At 30.2% G+C, this 15,342-nt stretch overlaps 1 protein-coding gene across 4 annotated transcripts; it reads right to left on the bottom strand.

Moving 5' to 3' along the window:
* Positions 1-10: 10 nt before the first annotated feature.
* Positions 11-15,093, bottom strand: LOC113521654 (uncharacterized). 4 transcript variants are annotated; one of them, XM_031911532.2, is made up of 8 exons: positions 15,015-15,093; positions 13,125-13,187; positions 5,293-5,487; positions 4,485-4,677; positions 3,823-4,001; positions 3,096-3,309; positions 2,755-2,857; positions 11-2,319 (listed from the first exon to the last, which is right to left on the bottom strand). In XM_031911532.2, the coding sequence occupies exons 2-8, from the start codon at positions 13,125-13,127 to the stop codon at positions 2,073-2,075; spliced, it is 1,134 nt and encodes a 377-aa protein (XP_031767392.2). In that variant the 5' UTR covers positions 13,128-13,187; positions 15,015-15,093; the 3' UTR covers positions 11-2,072. The 4 variants fall into 4 exon arrangements, with proteins under 4 accessions (XP_031767392.2, XP_026763064.3, XP_031767393.1 ...); XM_026907263.3 differs by having other exon boundaries at positions 4,485-4,650; XM_031911534.2 differs by having other exon boundaries at positions 2,170-2,319; positions 2,760-2,857.
* Positions 15,094-15,342: the final 249 nt, after the last annotated feature.

The raw sequence follows: 15,342 nt of genomic DNA, 5'->3' as shown, positions 1-15,342 counted from the left end.
ATGTCGATATTTTATTTCTAATAATGACACGAACTGGTGATGCGAGCGATTGTTATACCTACTGAAATATCTACAAGCGTTACATTCATACAATATTTATACACCGCTACATCCGATCTGTGCCCAATCAAAACCCAAGTTAAGGTTCTAATCCTAACATAGATTAAGAATAGGTATTTCAAACACATAAAATAAAAACAACAAAAAAAAAAGAAACGTCTCTTTTGACTTTAATATATGTATAGGAACTCTGTTTTATAATAATTCGAAATAATACCATGTACTAATCCAATTGGAACGAATGGTAAACAATACGTTAATATACTTTATAAGACCCGTATCCATTAGCGAAAATTAATGTATTATTTTGATTTTTCTCTTTTAATACAGTGGTACTTGACTTGGTATTAGTAGTTTTATAGTGTCATTTTTAATATGACAGTTCGGATGTATCGTTACACATTTAATTACTTGTTAGCAGTCACAAATGTAGAATAATAAATGAAGTTTTATAGTACAGGAACAGGCAATGAGTGCATCGACATAATATTTAAATTTGTTCAACATGAATTAAACTTATACAGTTTATTTACAAAAGCTAATAACATTAACAAGAGGACTGCGTTGTATACACTAGACAGATGTAGTCTATAACTATGTTAAATAAAATCGAAAAAATACATGCAAATTACATTTATGACTAATTTTAACACAATGCTAATGCTATAATTAAATAATATTTATTACTATTACAATTATTGTTGAGTTAATTGTAAAGTGTAATATTTACAAAACTACATTGAATAATAATAATACATTATATTTCAAATAAACAATGAAACTATTTTTTTTCATTTATGAAATAATTATTTTAAATTCCCATTTAATTGCTATACAAAGTACATTTTTTTGCAATTAAGTATATTATTTATTTATAATAAATTACTTTTTAATACTGCGAATTTAAATATTGAATATAAAAACTAATCATAAAAAAATGTTATTTAACTGCTTTTGTGAGTATAATAAAACATAAATAATTTTTGAAAATTTTTATCTACTTACACGTACTGTTAGTAAACACTGGTATGACTGCCGAGTTTAATTAAGTAGAAATTAACTAACAACAATGACAATATGAAGCATTTCCACGTTAAGCAAAACTAATGAGATTTAAATCTTCGAGTTAGTTCATTTTACACTAAAATCAGTTATTTTAATTTAAAAACTAAGCTAATTTTGATACAATTTCTTTATAATTAATCAGAAAGAATATCCTTGCCCATACAAATAAATCCAAACCAGTATAAAAATAACGAAATTATGAAGTAACAAATAAAAACACAACCGAATTGAGAGCCCCCCCTCTTTTGAAATCGGTTGAAAAACTAATTTATTTTATCATTCAATACAGAATGGAAATAAGTACAAATTGAAGTGTTGAGACTGATTGTGAAATGCAGTCTCCTAAAAATAATTAATAGTCTTAAAATATTATTAATATTAAATTTATTACCTATTAGATATTAACATTATTAATGTTAAAATTAATTACTTTGGCACCTTGGATCCACATTTGGATCTAGATTGTGGAATCTAGTGAACGAGGACCCTACGGCACCTTGACATATTGCAGCTTGTAAGGATTAACTTGACTATTTAGTCTTTCATATTAGATGATGCAATTGACTGAAATAGGAATACAATTTTGGCCGAATGAAGAATTTACATACCTAATAGAAAGACATGCAATAGAATTAAGACGTTTAGAACAACCTCTGTTAACTCCATGGTCCTAAAGAAAGTTTCTGAACTTTTTACAATTTCCCATAATATGGAATAAGCCAGACGTGATTTTATAGAATAATCAAATGTATGCAGTTCTACGATGACACTTCCAATTTAACATCAAAGATAGAATTATACTGAAATCGTGGGTATACATGGAAAATTATAAAATTTTGCGCACAGTTAAATTATTTAATTGTCCTCGTAAGTCCATAATAAGTTTAGTAATTAATTTTTAATTATGTTTGGAACATGCAACAGTAATAATGTCCTTAATAACGTGTTCAATTGCGGGAGTCGGTAGAAGAAGGCAGGTTTTCACCTTCGATCTTATGTCGAGCTGCATGTATATAAGCTTCCGCAGCAAGCGCTGGCCACGCGTCCTGAGGGGTGGGTGTAGGATGTGTGGGGTGAGAAGGGTGCGCGGGTGGTGCGGCCCAGGCTTCAGTAGTGGACACTTCAGCTGGTCGCTCCGAGCCCTCGCCAGATTTGGTTGCACACTCCAACGATAGAGGCTTAGGAGTCTCGATCCTGTAAATTGATAAAATTTTAATTATTTTTACTAATCATGCAACGCTGACAGGCAAGCATGTAGTACACTAAGCAGTTACACAACAATTATATATATTACAATGCCAATTAACATGCATAGACTTAGTTCCTTTTACAACCTGAGTGTTTGTTGGAAGACACTCCGCTGGAATCGTACGAGTATATATAAACGAATTTTTATGTAATAGAATGAATAGTACTTAGATACGATGATGGGACATGGCATTTGGGCATCAATGTTACATAAGTCATAACACATAAAAGGATTTAGACTTTAAATTAGAAATATTTTATTGCCACAAAAAGTGCACGTAAGCGCACTATTTTTATTACATATACACAATAAGATCAATATTAATAAAAAATTAAACTCCTATTGTTATTTTGTATATGGGTTCTTAGAGAAAAAAATACCTCACGCGTTCTGGTGACTGCATAGCATCGTTCGTACTCGATATCTCGAGGTCCTCGGCATAGCTCAAATGCAGCTTTTCACTGTCGCTTCGTTGGTCCTTGTCTGCAATTCAGACATTAATCTTACTATAAACTTAGCATGACTTAGCATAATATACTACGATATTTTATAATCTAAACTATAAACAAGTTCGAGTTTCACGAAGAGAGTATTTTTATAATAAATATAACCAAACTTTAAGTTCTATTGAAACAGACTATCTGTATATGGTTTGCTTATTAATTTTTTTCAGTTCCAACGAATTGTAAGTATATCGATAATATATAAAGGATTTGGTTACCGTCAACATTGATGGCTGCGTCGGGCCAGCCGAGTGAGTCGCCCTCCACGTCGACCGGCTCGTCCTCGGCATCGTAGGAGCGCGACTCCCGCGGCCGCTCTTCGCGGCGCTCCTCCTCGAGGTCGTAGCCCAACATACTCTCCACCGTGTGGTGCCGTTTGCGCGTGCGCAGTTTTAGCCGTCGTTGGCGATTTGCACGGATGCGCTGATATGTCTGTTTTAATAAACATTGATACTGGATGGAAAATGTCATACATATATAAATACAATGTACATAAATTTAAGAATTATAATTTAGTTTACAACTATATTTTCATGTACTTATATATGAAGCGTTTTTTTCTAGTTTCAGTTTATGATGTATATGTGCTAAATAAGGAAATAGAAAATGTAATACTGTTTTTATTACAGTAGCTTTAAACACAGTGATTATGATAAGATTTGATAATATTCTTGTATTTCGACTGGGTATACTTGTCTAAATTAAATTTGTATAGGCAATGGGAATGAATACATAGAAATATACACTCAATATTATAAAATTTTAAGAAAATTAATACCAGAAAGTACTAACTATAAGTAAACGATATTTACGACAAACAACAGCGATACATAGTATAACGGTGAAATAAATAGTACCTATATCTTGAAGTTGTTTTATTTATTCAACAACTTTATTATTGTGAAACAGTTATAATATCCAATAAATAAATATCACATTTCTTACTTCCCACCGAGCGTCCTCGTCTTGGTGGTGCAGCGAGTGGGTAGATGGCGCCGCGGCGTCTCTCGGCAGTGCACTTAGACTGTACAGGTGTTGCAGCTCCTGTAGGAAGTGTGCCTGGGCAACGCCCGGGCCCAGTCGCGCGCCGCACACTCCACACGACGACTTACGCTCGCCGTCCGCTATGACAATATTGTTTAATAATATACATGTATAATATATTATCATCGAGGATCTAAGCAATTAATAATCGAGTTATATTGAAAGAACGAAGCGGAGCCGAATACTTCAGAAATGATTTTAAAAACTTATTAACTTGTCAATACTGTGCTACCACGGACACAGTATATTCAGTAAAAAATTTAAACGGTAAATCTGTTAATTGTAAACCGACTTGGAAAATTCTTTTTTATTTGATTGTTCCCTTAGGATTTTTATAAATACAGGTTCAGTAGTTTAGTTTTTAAATCAAAATAACAGATTTTTCCATAATTGAAGTTTTTTTTTCTTTGTAGAATAATCTTAAGTTATTGTTAAATATTTTTTTTAATCATGGAAACCTTTAAAAAAATGACGCTTGACCCGTGTTATTTAATAGATCGTATGGTGCAATGCTCCTCTAAAGAAATGAAAGGAATACGCCCCTTAAATATACAAATACTTACGCGAGAAGAAGTCGTGCGAGTCGGTGCACGGAGTGGCTGTTGGTGGCTCGTCATCTTTACAAGGACGAGGGGAGGCCGAAGCGGCGGAGCCCGGCGAACTGGTGTCGTCTCGCGCCGTGTACCCGTGCCGATACAGTGGCGGTGTGCTGCTGTCATCGCGGACGCTCTGTGCAAGTCGTAACCAACCTCCATACTATTATTATAAATGTGAAAGTGAGCCTGTCTGCTTTTAGTCTGCTTTTTTATATGACCAATATTAATCCAAGGGGTATATCGTGCAAGTAAGTTATATGAAATTTACAAGTAAGATATTATACGTCGATCTAATCTAAAGGATGCCTTACTTGTAAAAATGACCTTTGGATTAGTTGTGGATATAGTGGATAGAGAATGGTGCGATTTGGATGAAAATTGGTGCACACATTGGTGTTGACAGATATTGGTTCTATAGTAAAATATTCATTTACTTTAAATAGTTTAATCTAATTTTCTAGTAAATCTGGGTGCATGACGCCAGCGTAAATTCATTGTAACAAGTTTGGAAAACTATCGCTTCTATGTTTTTCCTATTTATATATTACAGAGATCTTGGAATGTAATGAAAATAAAGGCACATCATATTCAAGTTCAGACTGCTTTAGTAATTTAGCAGTGAAAAACATAAAGATATGTTTAATTGATAAATTACAAATTGCTGACCATTAGCTAAATAATTAAAGCAGCTGCCGTAGATATATATAGAGTAATAGTTATGTAGTTTTAGTAGAAATAGTTTATTACTATCACCCATGTACAGATAAATATTTACCCGAAGAGCTTGGCCAACGCTCTGTCCAAGTGCATATTGCTCTCCTAGATGCCTTGCAAACGCTTTTCCTGGATAAAGTGGATGAAAGGCACCCCCTATAGGTCTGAATGCCCCGCAGCCAAAGCTCTGCAGGGCAGGGTGCAGGAACTGCGGCGCCATATGATGAAGGAAACCCTCCATGATGACAGCGACACTCTGCGGATGATTAGTGGAATTAGAACGCTTTTTTGTTGGGATAAGGGTTTTCGCATTTAAAAATATATTACGTATTATGAAAATTAATAATATTCTTATTATATAAAGATTATAAAATGTATGTATTTATATATTAATCTGTAGTCGTGTGGTCCTAGCAGTGAATAGACTACCCCTTCCTTTTCTGTAGGTGTCAGGTTTATGCCTGTAATTGCTTCGCTTGGTAGGCCGATTGGCAAACGCAATTAGGATTTGGTGACGTTTTAAGAGGGATACTGCTGCTCATCTCTCTACTATTAAGTCACCTCTTACGCCACGGAAAGGAAAGGGTCACTTACGTGACTACACAACAGTTAGTTTAGGTATACAGATTGTACAGTCAGCAATAGAAGTCTCTGCTCATACTTAAATTTAAAAAATTTCTAAACGTATACTATAAACTATTGATTAAAGTAATTTACAAAACACTATTTTGCAAAGATTGCTTGATATAAATATGCAAAACATAACTGGACATCATTAGCGACAATTATCTTAACAGTAATAAAAACAAAAGTCGCTGAACATATTTGCAATATTTTTAAAAGGATTATTCCCTAAAATCTGTGGAAGTAATACAAATTTGTAACTTATAAAAATTAATTTTATTGGGGTTTTCTGGCCCGCAGTACGCGACTGACAGCGTGTGGACACACATAAGCTAGAACATTGTTGTTTGAAAAACAAAGAGTGCTTAAACAATGTTTTTTATCATTTTTGTCGGATGCATCGTGGAATTTCATGTTATTAAACTAATTAACAATTTGTAATTTTCTTTGTTAAAATTTATTTTTAATAATTTAATATTGGTGTTGTACAAAAATGATAGTGATGGGCGCATCCAGTGGGTGACTATCGTCTACTATTCTATCCGCCATGGACGACATTTCTGAGAACCCAATTTTGAACGTTTTGAAACATAACATTCGATCGTTGTTGGCTGCGGACATGCGTCTGTCGCCCGCCGCCGGTGACAGGTGCTCAGAGAAACCAGCTCCTTAAACATTACAAAACGACTTGTAATATATGTAGCAGATATCCAAAATAGCGTAGATAGTTATATCTAGCTAAACCTAATATTTTATGTTGAATTTTTATTATTGTTCAGCAATTTCTGTAATGTACTGTATAGCGATTTATATACAGATGTTTAGAAATGTATGGCTTAATGGCATTTATGTATTTAACTTTTTCATAACTTTAAAATGATAACCTTATGTTGTACTATTCTCTGTTGAGTAATTTTTTGTCACTTATGTTCAGTTGTTCTAAAGTTTTATTTCTTAATCGATTAACGTTGCTGACTGTACCTATGCGAACATTGAATTCTATTATTACTTCTCAAGTTAAAGCTACTGTTTATGCACAAATTACATTGTGTGTATTTCATGTGAATTAATGATGTTGATTACTCTTGTTCCGGTTGTTTATAAACATGTTCCAAGTATTGTAAAACCCTTCTCCGTTTCTAGATTACATTCACGAGAAATTTAAAAAATTGCATTTGTACTTTCATTAAATGCTTGAAATTATTTATAAAGTAATGCGAAAATAGAGGCTATAGAGGCATAAAACCTTAGTCTTTAGGAATGATAACGCATGAGGCATATCATTGACGTTATAGTATACTCTCTGGTTGCTATTGTTCGCGAATATACCTTTTTTTAAAATAAAATAAAAAATGTAAAACGAAATGTTTAAATTTTAAAATTTGCAAAAGTCCTTCTATTGTCATGATTGATAATGTTTTTCTGTTCACTTCTAGTATAAATGGCGTCTTTTAACTTTCTCCTTTATGCTTTTTACTTGAATATTCCTCCATTAAACACTCTATAATGGCCATAATGTCATTCATGAATGGTATGTCTATAGGCTAAGGTTACCACTTTCCACCAGGTCAGGTAATAATAATTTTTTTTAATTAAGTTTCTATTTCTCTATCTTTTTGGCTTCTATATTTATACAATTATACAAGTGCTACATGTTCTGTGATTTTCATTAATTTAACCTCATGTCATTTTTAGATCTTTATATCTACAAACTATTTACTAATGATGTGCTTTATCACCGTGGCATCATTAATAAATTTATAAACAAAAATTAAACGCATAATTTAAAAATGACCATGCAATGACGTCCCTAAACGCCACAAGTTCAATAAACAACTTATCGAAAGTGGTCGTTTAAAACTCTGTACTGTAAACAAACAAAAAATCAACATTACGGCTACTAAAATTAACGAAACCACACAGGAATAGTATAATGTGTTTATTTTGAGAACAATTGTATTAGCAGGTCGGAAGCAAGGCGAAGCGGGCCCGGTCAAGTGGGGATCTTAGTGAAACAATAAACAGCCTTTAGTTTAATTCCCTCCAACGCGCATTGTCCGACATTCTCTTTAAGCAAACATTTATGTATATTTCATAAGATTACATCACGACACCCTCAGCAGTTTTAAAATATAAAAGTTCAAATGATAACGTTTTATCCCTTTATGCGCTAGTAAGTAGGTACTTACTTTGGAACTGTAGGGCTTTAAATGCAAAACCCTAGAGGCTTTACAATAGCTAAGAACTTGCTTACGAAAATTATTATATCTGAATTAACGTATGTCGTTGTTACAACGACGATATTAAAGTTCAGTTTTTTAAGTGCAATTGTATATAATATAATACAGGAATATAATATAGACACTTTGTTCGGAAAAAAATATATTTAATTTTAACTTAAATAAAACACATTGTTGTGAAATACAAAGGAACTTATAACTCATTAGATAACTCGGGTAATCCAATGATCTACTTACCGTATATAGCTCTATGGCGCGTTTAATTAGTTTAAACCTATAACCATCCACCGCCAATTAGTAGATAGGTATACGACATCATTAGTTGAAGATAGAACTACGATACTGTAGCCTTATTGGTCTAGTTCAATTAGCTCCTATAAAGGATAATAGGTCAAGTTTGCTTGTCTACGTAATCAATTCGTAAGTAAACAAGAGTGAGCCTTTGAGTTTAACAGGATTTTGCAATTCAAATAGAACCGTGTGTTTGATTTGATGTGCTTGGTATCAAATATTACCTATACAAAACTTATATACTTACATTCATAACGTACACACACACACACATATATATATATATATATATATATATATAATTTATTTTAAACAAACTAATATTAATCATATTACTATTAAACTGTACAAACATTAATTTATACATAGACGCTAATATAAAATATAAAAAAATTGACATATGATGATTAACAAAATGAAGATAACATTTTTATTGGTAAAAAATCATTGTCGTTACCTTGCAATTTTAAAATAACATTATTAAGAAAATAAACATGTTATAATGCAATAATAATGATTTTAGCAGGTTTTAGTTACCATTTACATTTGTTATTAAGCGCAATTTATTTTTAGAAACCGCATATATCTAACTGTCAATAAAGGTTTACCGCAGCAAATTGGCACTATCGTATTTTTAAAAAGTCCTCATTATTAGTAAATTGAGAATTATACCTTGCCGTATTATATGAAGTATGTAATAAAAAATATAATTAATAAATATTATTGTTTTTAGCTGTATCCTGCGACTCCGCTCACGTGAACATAAAGTACATAAAGTATCCTGTGGGCTAAGTCAGGATATAATATACTTCGGTTCACGGGTAAGATTAAGATTTAATTTATATCCGTTTATTAGTTCTTATATAAAAGAATAACAAACATCCATCAATCGTTACAAACTTTGATTTTTTTCTTTAAATATATCTACTAAAACTATCATCTTTTCATTAAATACAAAAAACCAGCGTTATAAATAAAAACATTTTTTAAGACAACAGAATAATCCTTACTAATATTATAATTGTGAAAGTGAAATTGTTTGTTTGTATGTTACCTTATAGCGTCTTAACGGTAATCACTATAAGATACCACTAATCATTATGAAATTTTGGTATACTCGGGCTATATGGGATGGAGAAGAGTATAGGCTATTTATTCCGGTCAGTAAACATATTTTGATCATGCGAACGAAGTTGCGGTTAAAGTTAGTTACTAAATAAATTAAGAAAAATATTATATTGCATTCCACCACTTAAAATATTTTAATTAACTTTATTTTGACCTAAATCCTAAAAATAATACCTACCAATACTACGGATATCAAGAATTCACAATTTAAACAATAAATGGGATCTATTCAGCACAAGTGAACAGTTGGGGCGCATCAGCCATCCGTTCTATCCGTGTTAAGTGTAAACAGAGTGGAAAAGAATAGTGCGCCCGGAACAACGGCAATAAATATACTTGGTAAAGTAAACGTTATGAAATGATACACACGGTGTTTCTGAAAATGTTATACCTAATGTCTATCTACGAGAAAATTTATCTACTAATATAAAATTATTTTCTATTAGGGACTCTTTCCGGTTTCAAAAGTAAAGATCAAAACGTTAGTGATCTAGGGTTTTCCTTTATTTATTTATTTTTTAATAAAATATAGTTAGCTTATGTTACCAGCTACTAATGTTATATTTATTTAAGTAAAATAATTTTAAAATATGGTTCAGTATTTTTGAGACAGTTTATAAAGTCTTTGGTTTATTGACAATCACTTTTAAGCAAAGATTTCGGAATAGGTTTTAAGTAAATACTTTTATTCTAATTTACGTGGCCAAGGTTCTAGATTTAGCTTACAAGTGTTGCAAAGTGTGAGCAGATGCAAGTCGCTGAAAATTTGGCGTGAATTAACCTGAAATAGCCTAGTTACGAAAAAAGCTTTATTTTATTTGATTTCAAAATGATTCCCATTCCAATCTATTTTGTCGGCACTGTAGTTGAATTGTTTTTGTTGGTGTGTGTTGCGAATCTGTTAAACGTAGTAGTGTTAAAAAAAAACCTTGGTAGAGGACCAAGGTATTTTTTTCTAAAAGTTGTCTAAAATTTTAATAAATGATTTACATTTACAAGATTTTACTAAAATCGGTTGTGCGATTCTCTAATCCTATCTCTTAAACATATATTTTAATTTGCGAATTTTGCTAAAGTTAGGGGCATAATGTCCAAAACATTTTGTTAATTAAATTTAAAATAATTTTGGTCTAAATCTATTATAAATTTAGTACATATTGATCGTTACAATAAAAAATTCGATAATGGAATTTTAATTTTAAGGTGTTAAATTTAAGAGATAGCTTCGAGAATGGCTCCTGCGCTTCAAACATGATCCCAATATCAATTGATGGAATTTCTGTTATCAATCTCGATGTATGTCAATTACTAACAATACATCATCCCATCAGTGGCATTCATTAGATGAATAAATAGTTTAATTGGTTCGATTGTTTATAACATATAATAAACATTTAATAATATTCCCTACAATATAGTTGGTATTAGCTAAGTACTTACTACAGATTTAGTAATTAAGTTTTCAGATTATTAAAGAAATATTTTATTTATGTTTTATTGTCAAAAAAGTCAGCAAAATAACGCTCTAATACATTAAGGATAGTACCTGCGGTTTACTTTCTACGCTCTAGTGTCTATACTTCTTACACTCTTTGTATCAATTTTATCTTAAATAATAAATATGAGAATTTGCATTTATATGTTGACATTAAGAAAATAGAGATAGAATATGAAACATAAGTATACTAATTTTAGAACTACTTTCATAATAAGAAATATAAAAAAGCAAGTACAATGTAATATTATCAATTTGATCCAGAGCTATGGGGATGACTACATTTACCTACTATTATACTCTTTACATGCTTCACTTTGGTAATACAATTTTTACCACAGGCATTATCTTTTAAATCTTTGAATACAAAACTACAGTATAATCACAGATTAGAGATTATAGTAATAGTACTACAAAATCATGTATTCATACTTTTTCTCTTCTAATTTGGCAAGGTGTTGTCCATTATGTTACTAACAAACAGAAAAATTAAAACTATGTACTACGATAAAATTGCCAGTATATAAAATGAATATTAAAATACTAATAGAAAAAATGCGCTTTTATATTATATGACCTTAAAAATAGAAAAATAATTATAAAAGTCCGTTCAAGATAGACGAAAATATTACGTGTAATATTATACACAAACAAATTGTAAAAAAAATAGTCAAATCGAAAACATCCTTTTGATGTCAGTTGAAAACAATAAAATTTTCAAATTGATTACGTACTTATAAAACTCTGTAACATATATCAGTTGTAAAACACCAATAAGTGGGCAATAAGATTAGGTAGCAGCGGTCGAAAGAAATACTGGTGCGCCTGATTTATGCGCGATAGGAATTCGTTCGGGGCCCCTTTTTCAATAAGTACACGATAAGAATCATTGCCTATCGCCGCGTGATGGCGGACGAGGCATGCAATTAAATCTTTTATAAAAGTTCTACCCATGTGAGCTGTTAAAAATTTGCCTACAATATTGGCGTCGAAACTGCATTCCGAATATGGGATTAAAATGGCCATTTTAAGCGAATCATCTTAAGATTAACTTAATCGACATAATTTAGCTGAGTGCATAGATTACAAAATTAATTCAAATGTAATTTCTTTTAACAGTATTTTATTTTACAACATTTTATTTTTCATGTATGATATTTTACAACAAATTTAATAGTTTTTTTTTAATATATGATTTCACTTATTGTTTTATCACTGGCAATGATATTATAATATGTAAATAAAAAAAATCATAAGTGCGCCGTGAGTAAAATATATATCTAAATATAATATTAGCTTTCGTCTTTTAAAAATTATTGATGTATATGATTTTAAAATGTAAAATAATTAAAGTGACACCGTAAATTAGCAAAATAAAAAGAAAGCAAAAAATTGTTTTTACATTCATGTAAGTTTTTAAATGGAAGTCTATGTATGAGTATGTAGGTATTGATTAGATTTTTACACCTAAACTACTGGAACAAATCGGATGAAAATTCACAGATTGCGATACCTTGAAACAATACCTACTTGCTAGCATAGCAATTATTTTGTATTATATATTTCTGTATTATATATTTTTGTATAGATTATCGCGATATATACATAAGTACAAATTCATATTTTTTATAAATTATTACTAACATAATGACAGCTTACTTCATTTCGATTGTAAGAAAATATTATTTATATTCTGATTTTAGTATTATAGGACTTTGTATTTTTATTATTATATCAAGAAACACACACACACACACATATATATATATATATATATATATATATATATATATATATATATATATATAAAACTATAGAGCTAGGACTTGAAATATCCAATTACTTGAAATGTTTGTTAGTCAGTTTAGAACTAGATTTGCCATCAATACGCTACATTAATGTTGCTATCTGTAGAAACTAATTTAATTATATATATTTAATCTACCATATATATATATAAACACATAGTTGATAGTTTTTTATTTTTATTTTTGCTATTGAATGACCCGCTATTGATTACGTTCTCAATAAATGTAGATGTAAAAGTAATAATAATAAAAAAATTTAGATAGTTAAAACATTCGCTGAGCAACGAAGTTATTTAAAACTTGTTACCATTTAGACACGAGTCGCACGTTTCATCAACACCATTATTTGAACAAGTCGAAGGAATTGTCTCTGAAAGTATGTTAAATTATATTAATATAGATATAGGGCTCAAAATCTATATAATGGATATAATAATAATTTTTAAAGCATTACATAATCAACTAATAGCCTTATCCTTAAGATATAATACCTTTTGCTGTGAGGAACCAGACAACAAACATCTGGGTAAAAAATTCACTCACAATTGGGTCAACTTAAACAAAGGCCATTTCATACATTGATTGGACCAAAAATCAAACACCGACCTCATTATGAAAGCACTGTACTCCAATCGTTGCGCCACGGAAGACGTCGTTTAAATTTTTATTTTAATTGAATCGTCTATTTTTAGGTCACTAAGAAATATTTATATTACCTACTCGTAATTTAAAATAAAAACAAGCGACCTAGCTAAACATAGTCAGCACTGTGCGATACTATCCATATGCTTTGCCATACCTTAGAACTTTATAAAAAAAATGCATTAACAAATGGCTCTTATTATTAAGACAACTAATGTTTGCGTTGCTGCTTAACGGAAGAAATAGTTATGACAATAATATTTTTATTTTCTAAAGTTTAGTATTATTTACATTACAAAAAGAACCCGAAATTTATATTACCGTACAAAATCTCGTACATATCATAACACGCCAATTAAATAAAAAAATAAAAACTATAATTAATTAAGAAGTAAATGGAATAAAATATATATTATATAAAAAAAATATTCGGAATGTTTGGAAACGTTTAAATTAATATAAATTGTCCTTGATTTAGAAACAATTGTCGCAATATCTGCATAATTAAGTTAAATAATAGATAAGTAGAGTACCATTATTTATCTGCGATGTGAATTTGCTTTATTTTGAATAGTAACAAAATAAACTTTTAGTTGTTTTATAAAAATCTATATTTTTGAATTAAATTAAAAGAATAAATATTGTCATTTTTATTATTATAAAAAAAGAGTTTTTCCACCAATAACTGAAAATAATATATTTTTTTTTTAATATTTATTAAATATACTTATTCTGTAAAATTGTGTGCCGTACCCAAAAATCTCGCAAGGTATCACTATATTAGTATATTTTTAACCGACTAAAAAGAAAAATTAATATGAATTGTATTTTTTTATTTTTGTTACTTTAAAACTTCGTTGTTTATAAATCGTATAGAAAATTATTTTTTATTTGAATTACAGAATACCTTTAGATTATTTCAAAAGAGATTTCATCAAAATTGATTCGATAGTTTGGTGTTTAAATCGGAATAACTGTATTTTATTGTGGAACAAAATTTACTAAATGTAAATTTAAAATGATAACTATATGTAGAAAAAATTACTACCATTTAATTTTAGATTATAATTTAACATATTATTTTTAAAAGAAAATTTAATACAACCATTAAAAACTTTTTGTACACGACTATACCTAATCTCTAATAAGATAATCAGAAATGTTCTCTAACTATTATCGTTGCGGTATACGTCCACCAAACTATTACCTTTAATATCTATTTCGACGTCACTAATTTCATCCCTACACTGTGTAATGTAAAAAGAAAATAACACGTAACCGATTATTGAAATAAATATATATTGACTGTATGATATTTTAGTCTCAACTTACTTGTTTTCAAAAAATCTTTTATGAAGTCGAATTAGCAAATAAATTAAAAAAAAAACAGTGTTATTGCAAAATTTCAGCCATTCTTTATCCTAAATTTTTTTCCCATTTCAACAAATTCAATAATATTGGTGCTAATTAAGGCGGTATAACTTATTATATTAATTAATCAGTATAAATACAATTTGTTTAAAAAATATTACTTATGAAATTCCAAAGCACTCACCTCACAGCGACGGTCTCTAACGGGAACTACTCTCAATTTGGTCTAGCCAACGTGCACTCGACGCTGCGTTACTTTTCCAACTGACAGCCGCGCGCCACCGCTGGGCGGGCGCGATCCAGACACGCCCCTGCCTACTTCAGTCATGAAAAAAAGGCTGAATCTATTTTCAAACGGTTCTACATTCTCATATAAAAAAGAACAAGTAGAATGGATTTATTGATCTTCCACTGTTTACGACTTTAAAAATAGAATGTTGACTTTTTCTGTTACTCTTTTTAATTACGTTGTCTGCCTACGCACCCAATATTGACCAGGAAATAAACTCCAA

This window comes from Galleria mellonella, unplaced genomic scaffold (assembly GCF_026898425.1).
Source record: "Galleria mellonella isolate WM207_F2 unplaced genomic scaffold, CSIRO_AGI_GalMel_v1 utg33, whole genome shotgun sequence".
Lineage (NCBI taxonomy): Eukaryota > Metazoa > Arthropoda > Insecta > Lepidoptera > Pyralidae > Galleria > Galleria mellonella.
Note: the sequence above shows the minus strand (reverse complement) of the source record. Positions and strands in the feature narration are given on the sequence as shown.

Bases quoted from the DNA above. Each gene is read 5' to 3' on its own strand.
- LOC113521654 (XM_031911532.2), bottom strand. The intron at 4,678-5,292 runs GTAAATATTTAT...TTATAATAATAG, and splicing joins GCGTTGGCCAAGCTCTTCGG to TATGGAGGTTGGTTACGACT. The intron at 2,320-2,754 runs GTATTTTTTTCT...ATCAATTTACAG, and splicing joins CAGTCACCAGAACGCGTGAG to GATCGAGACTCCTAAGCCTC.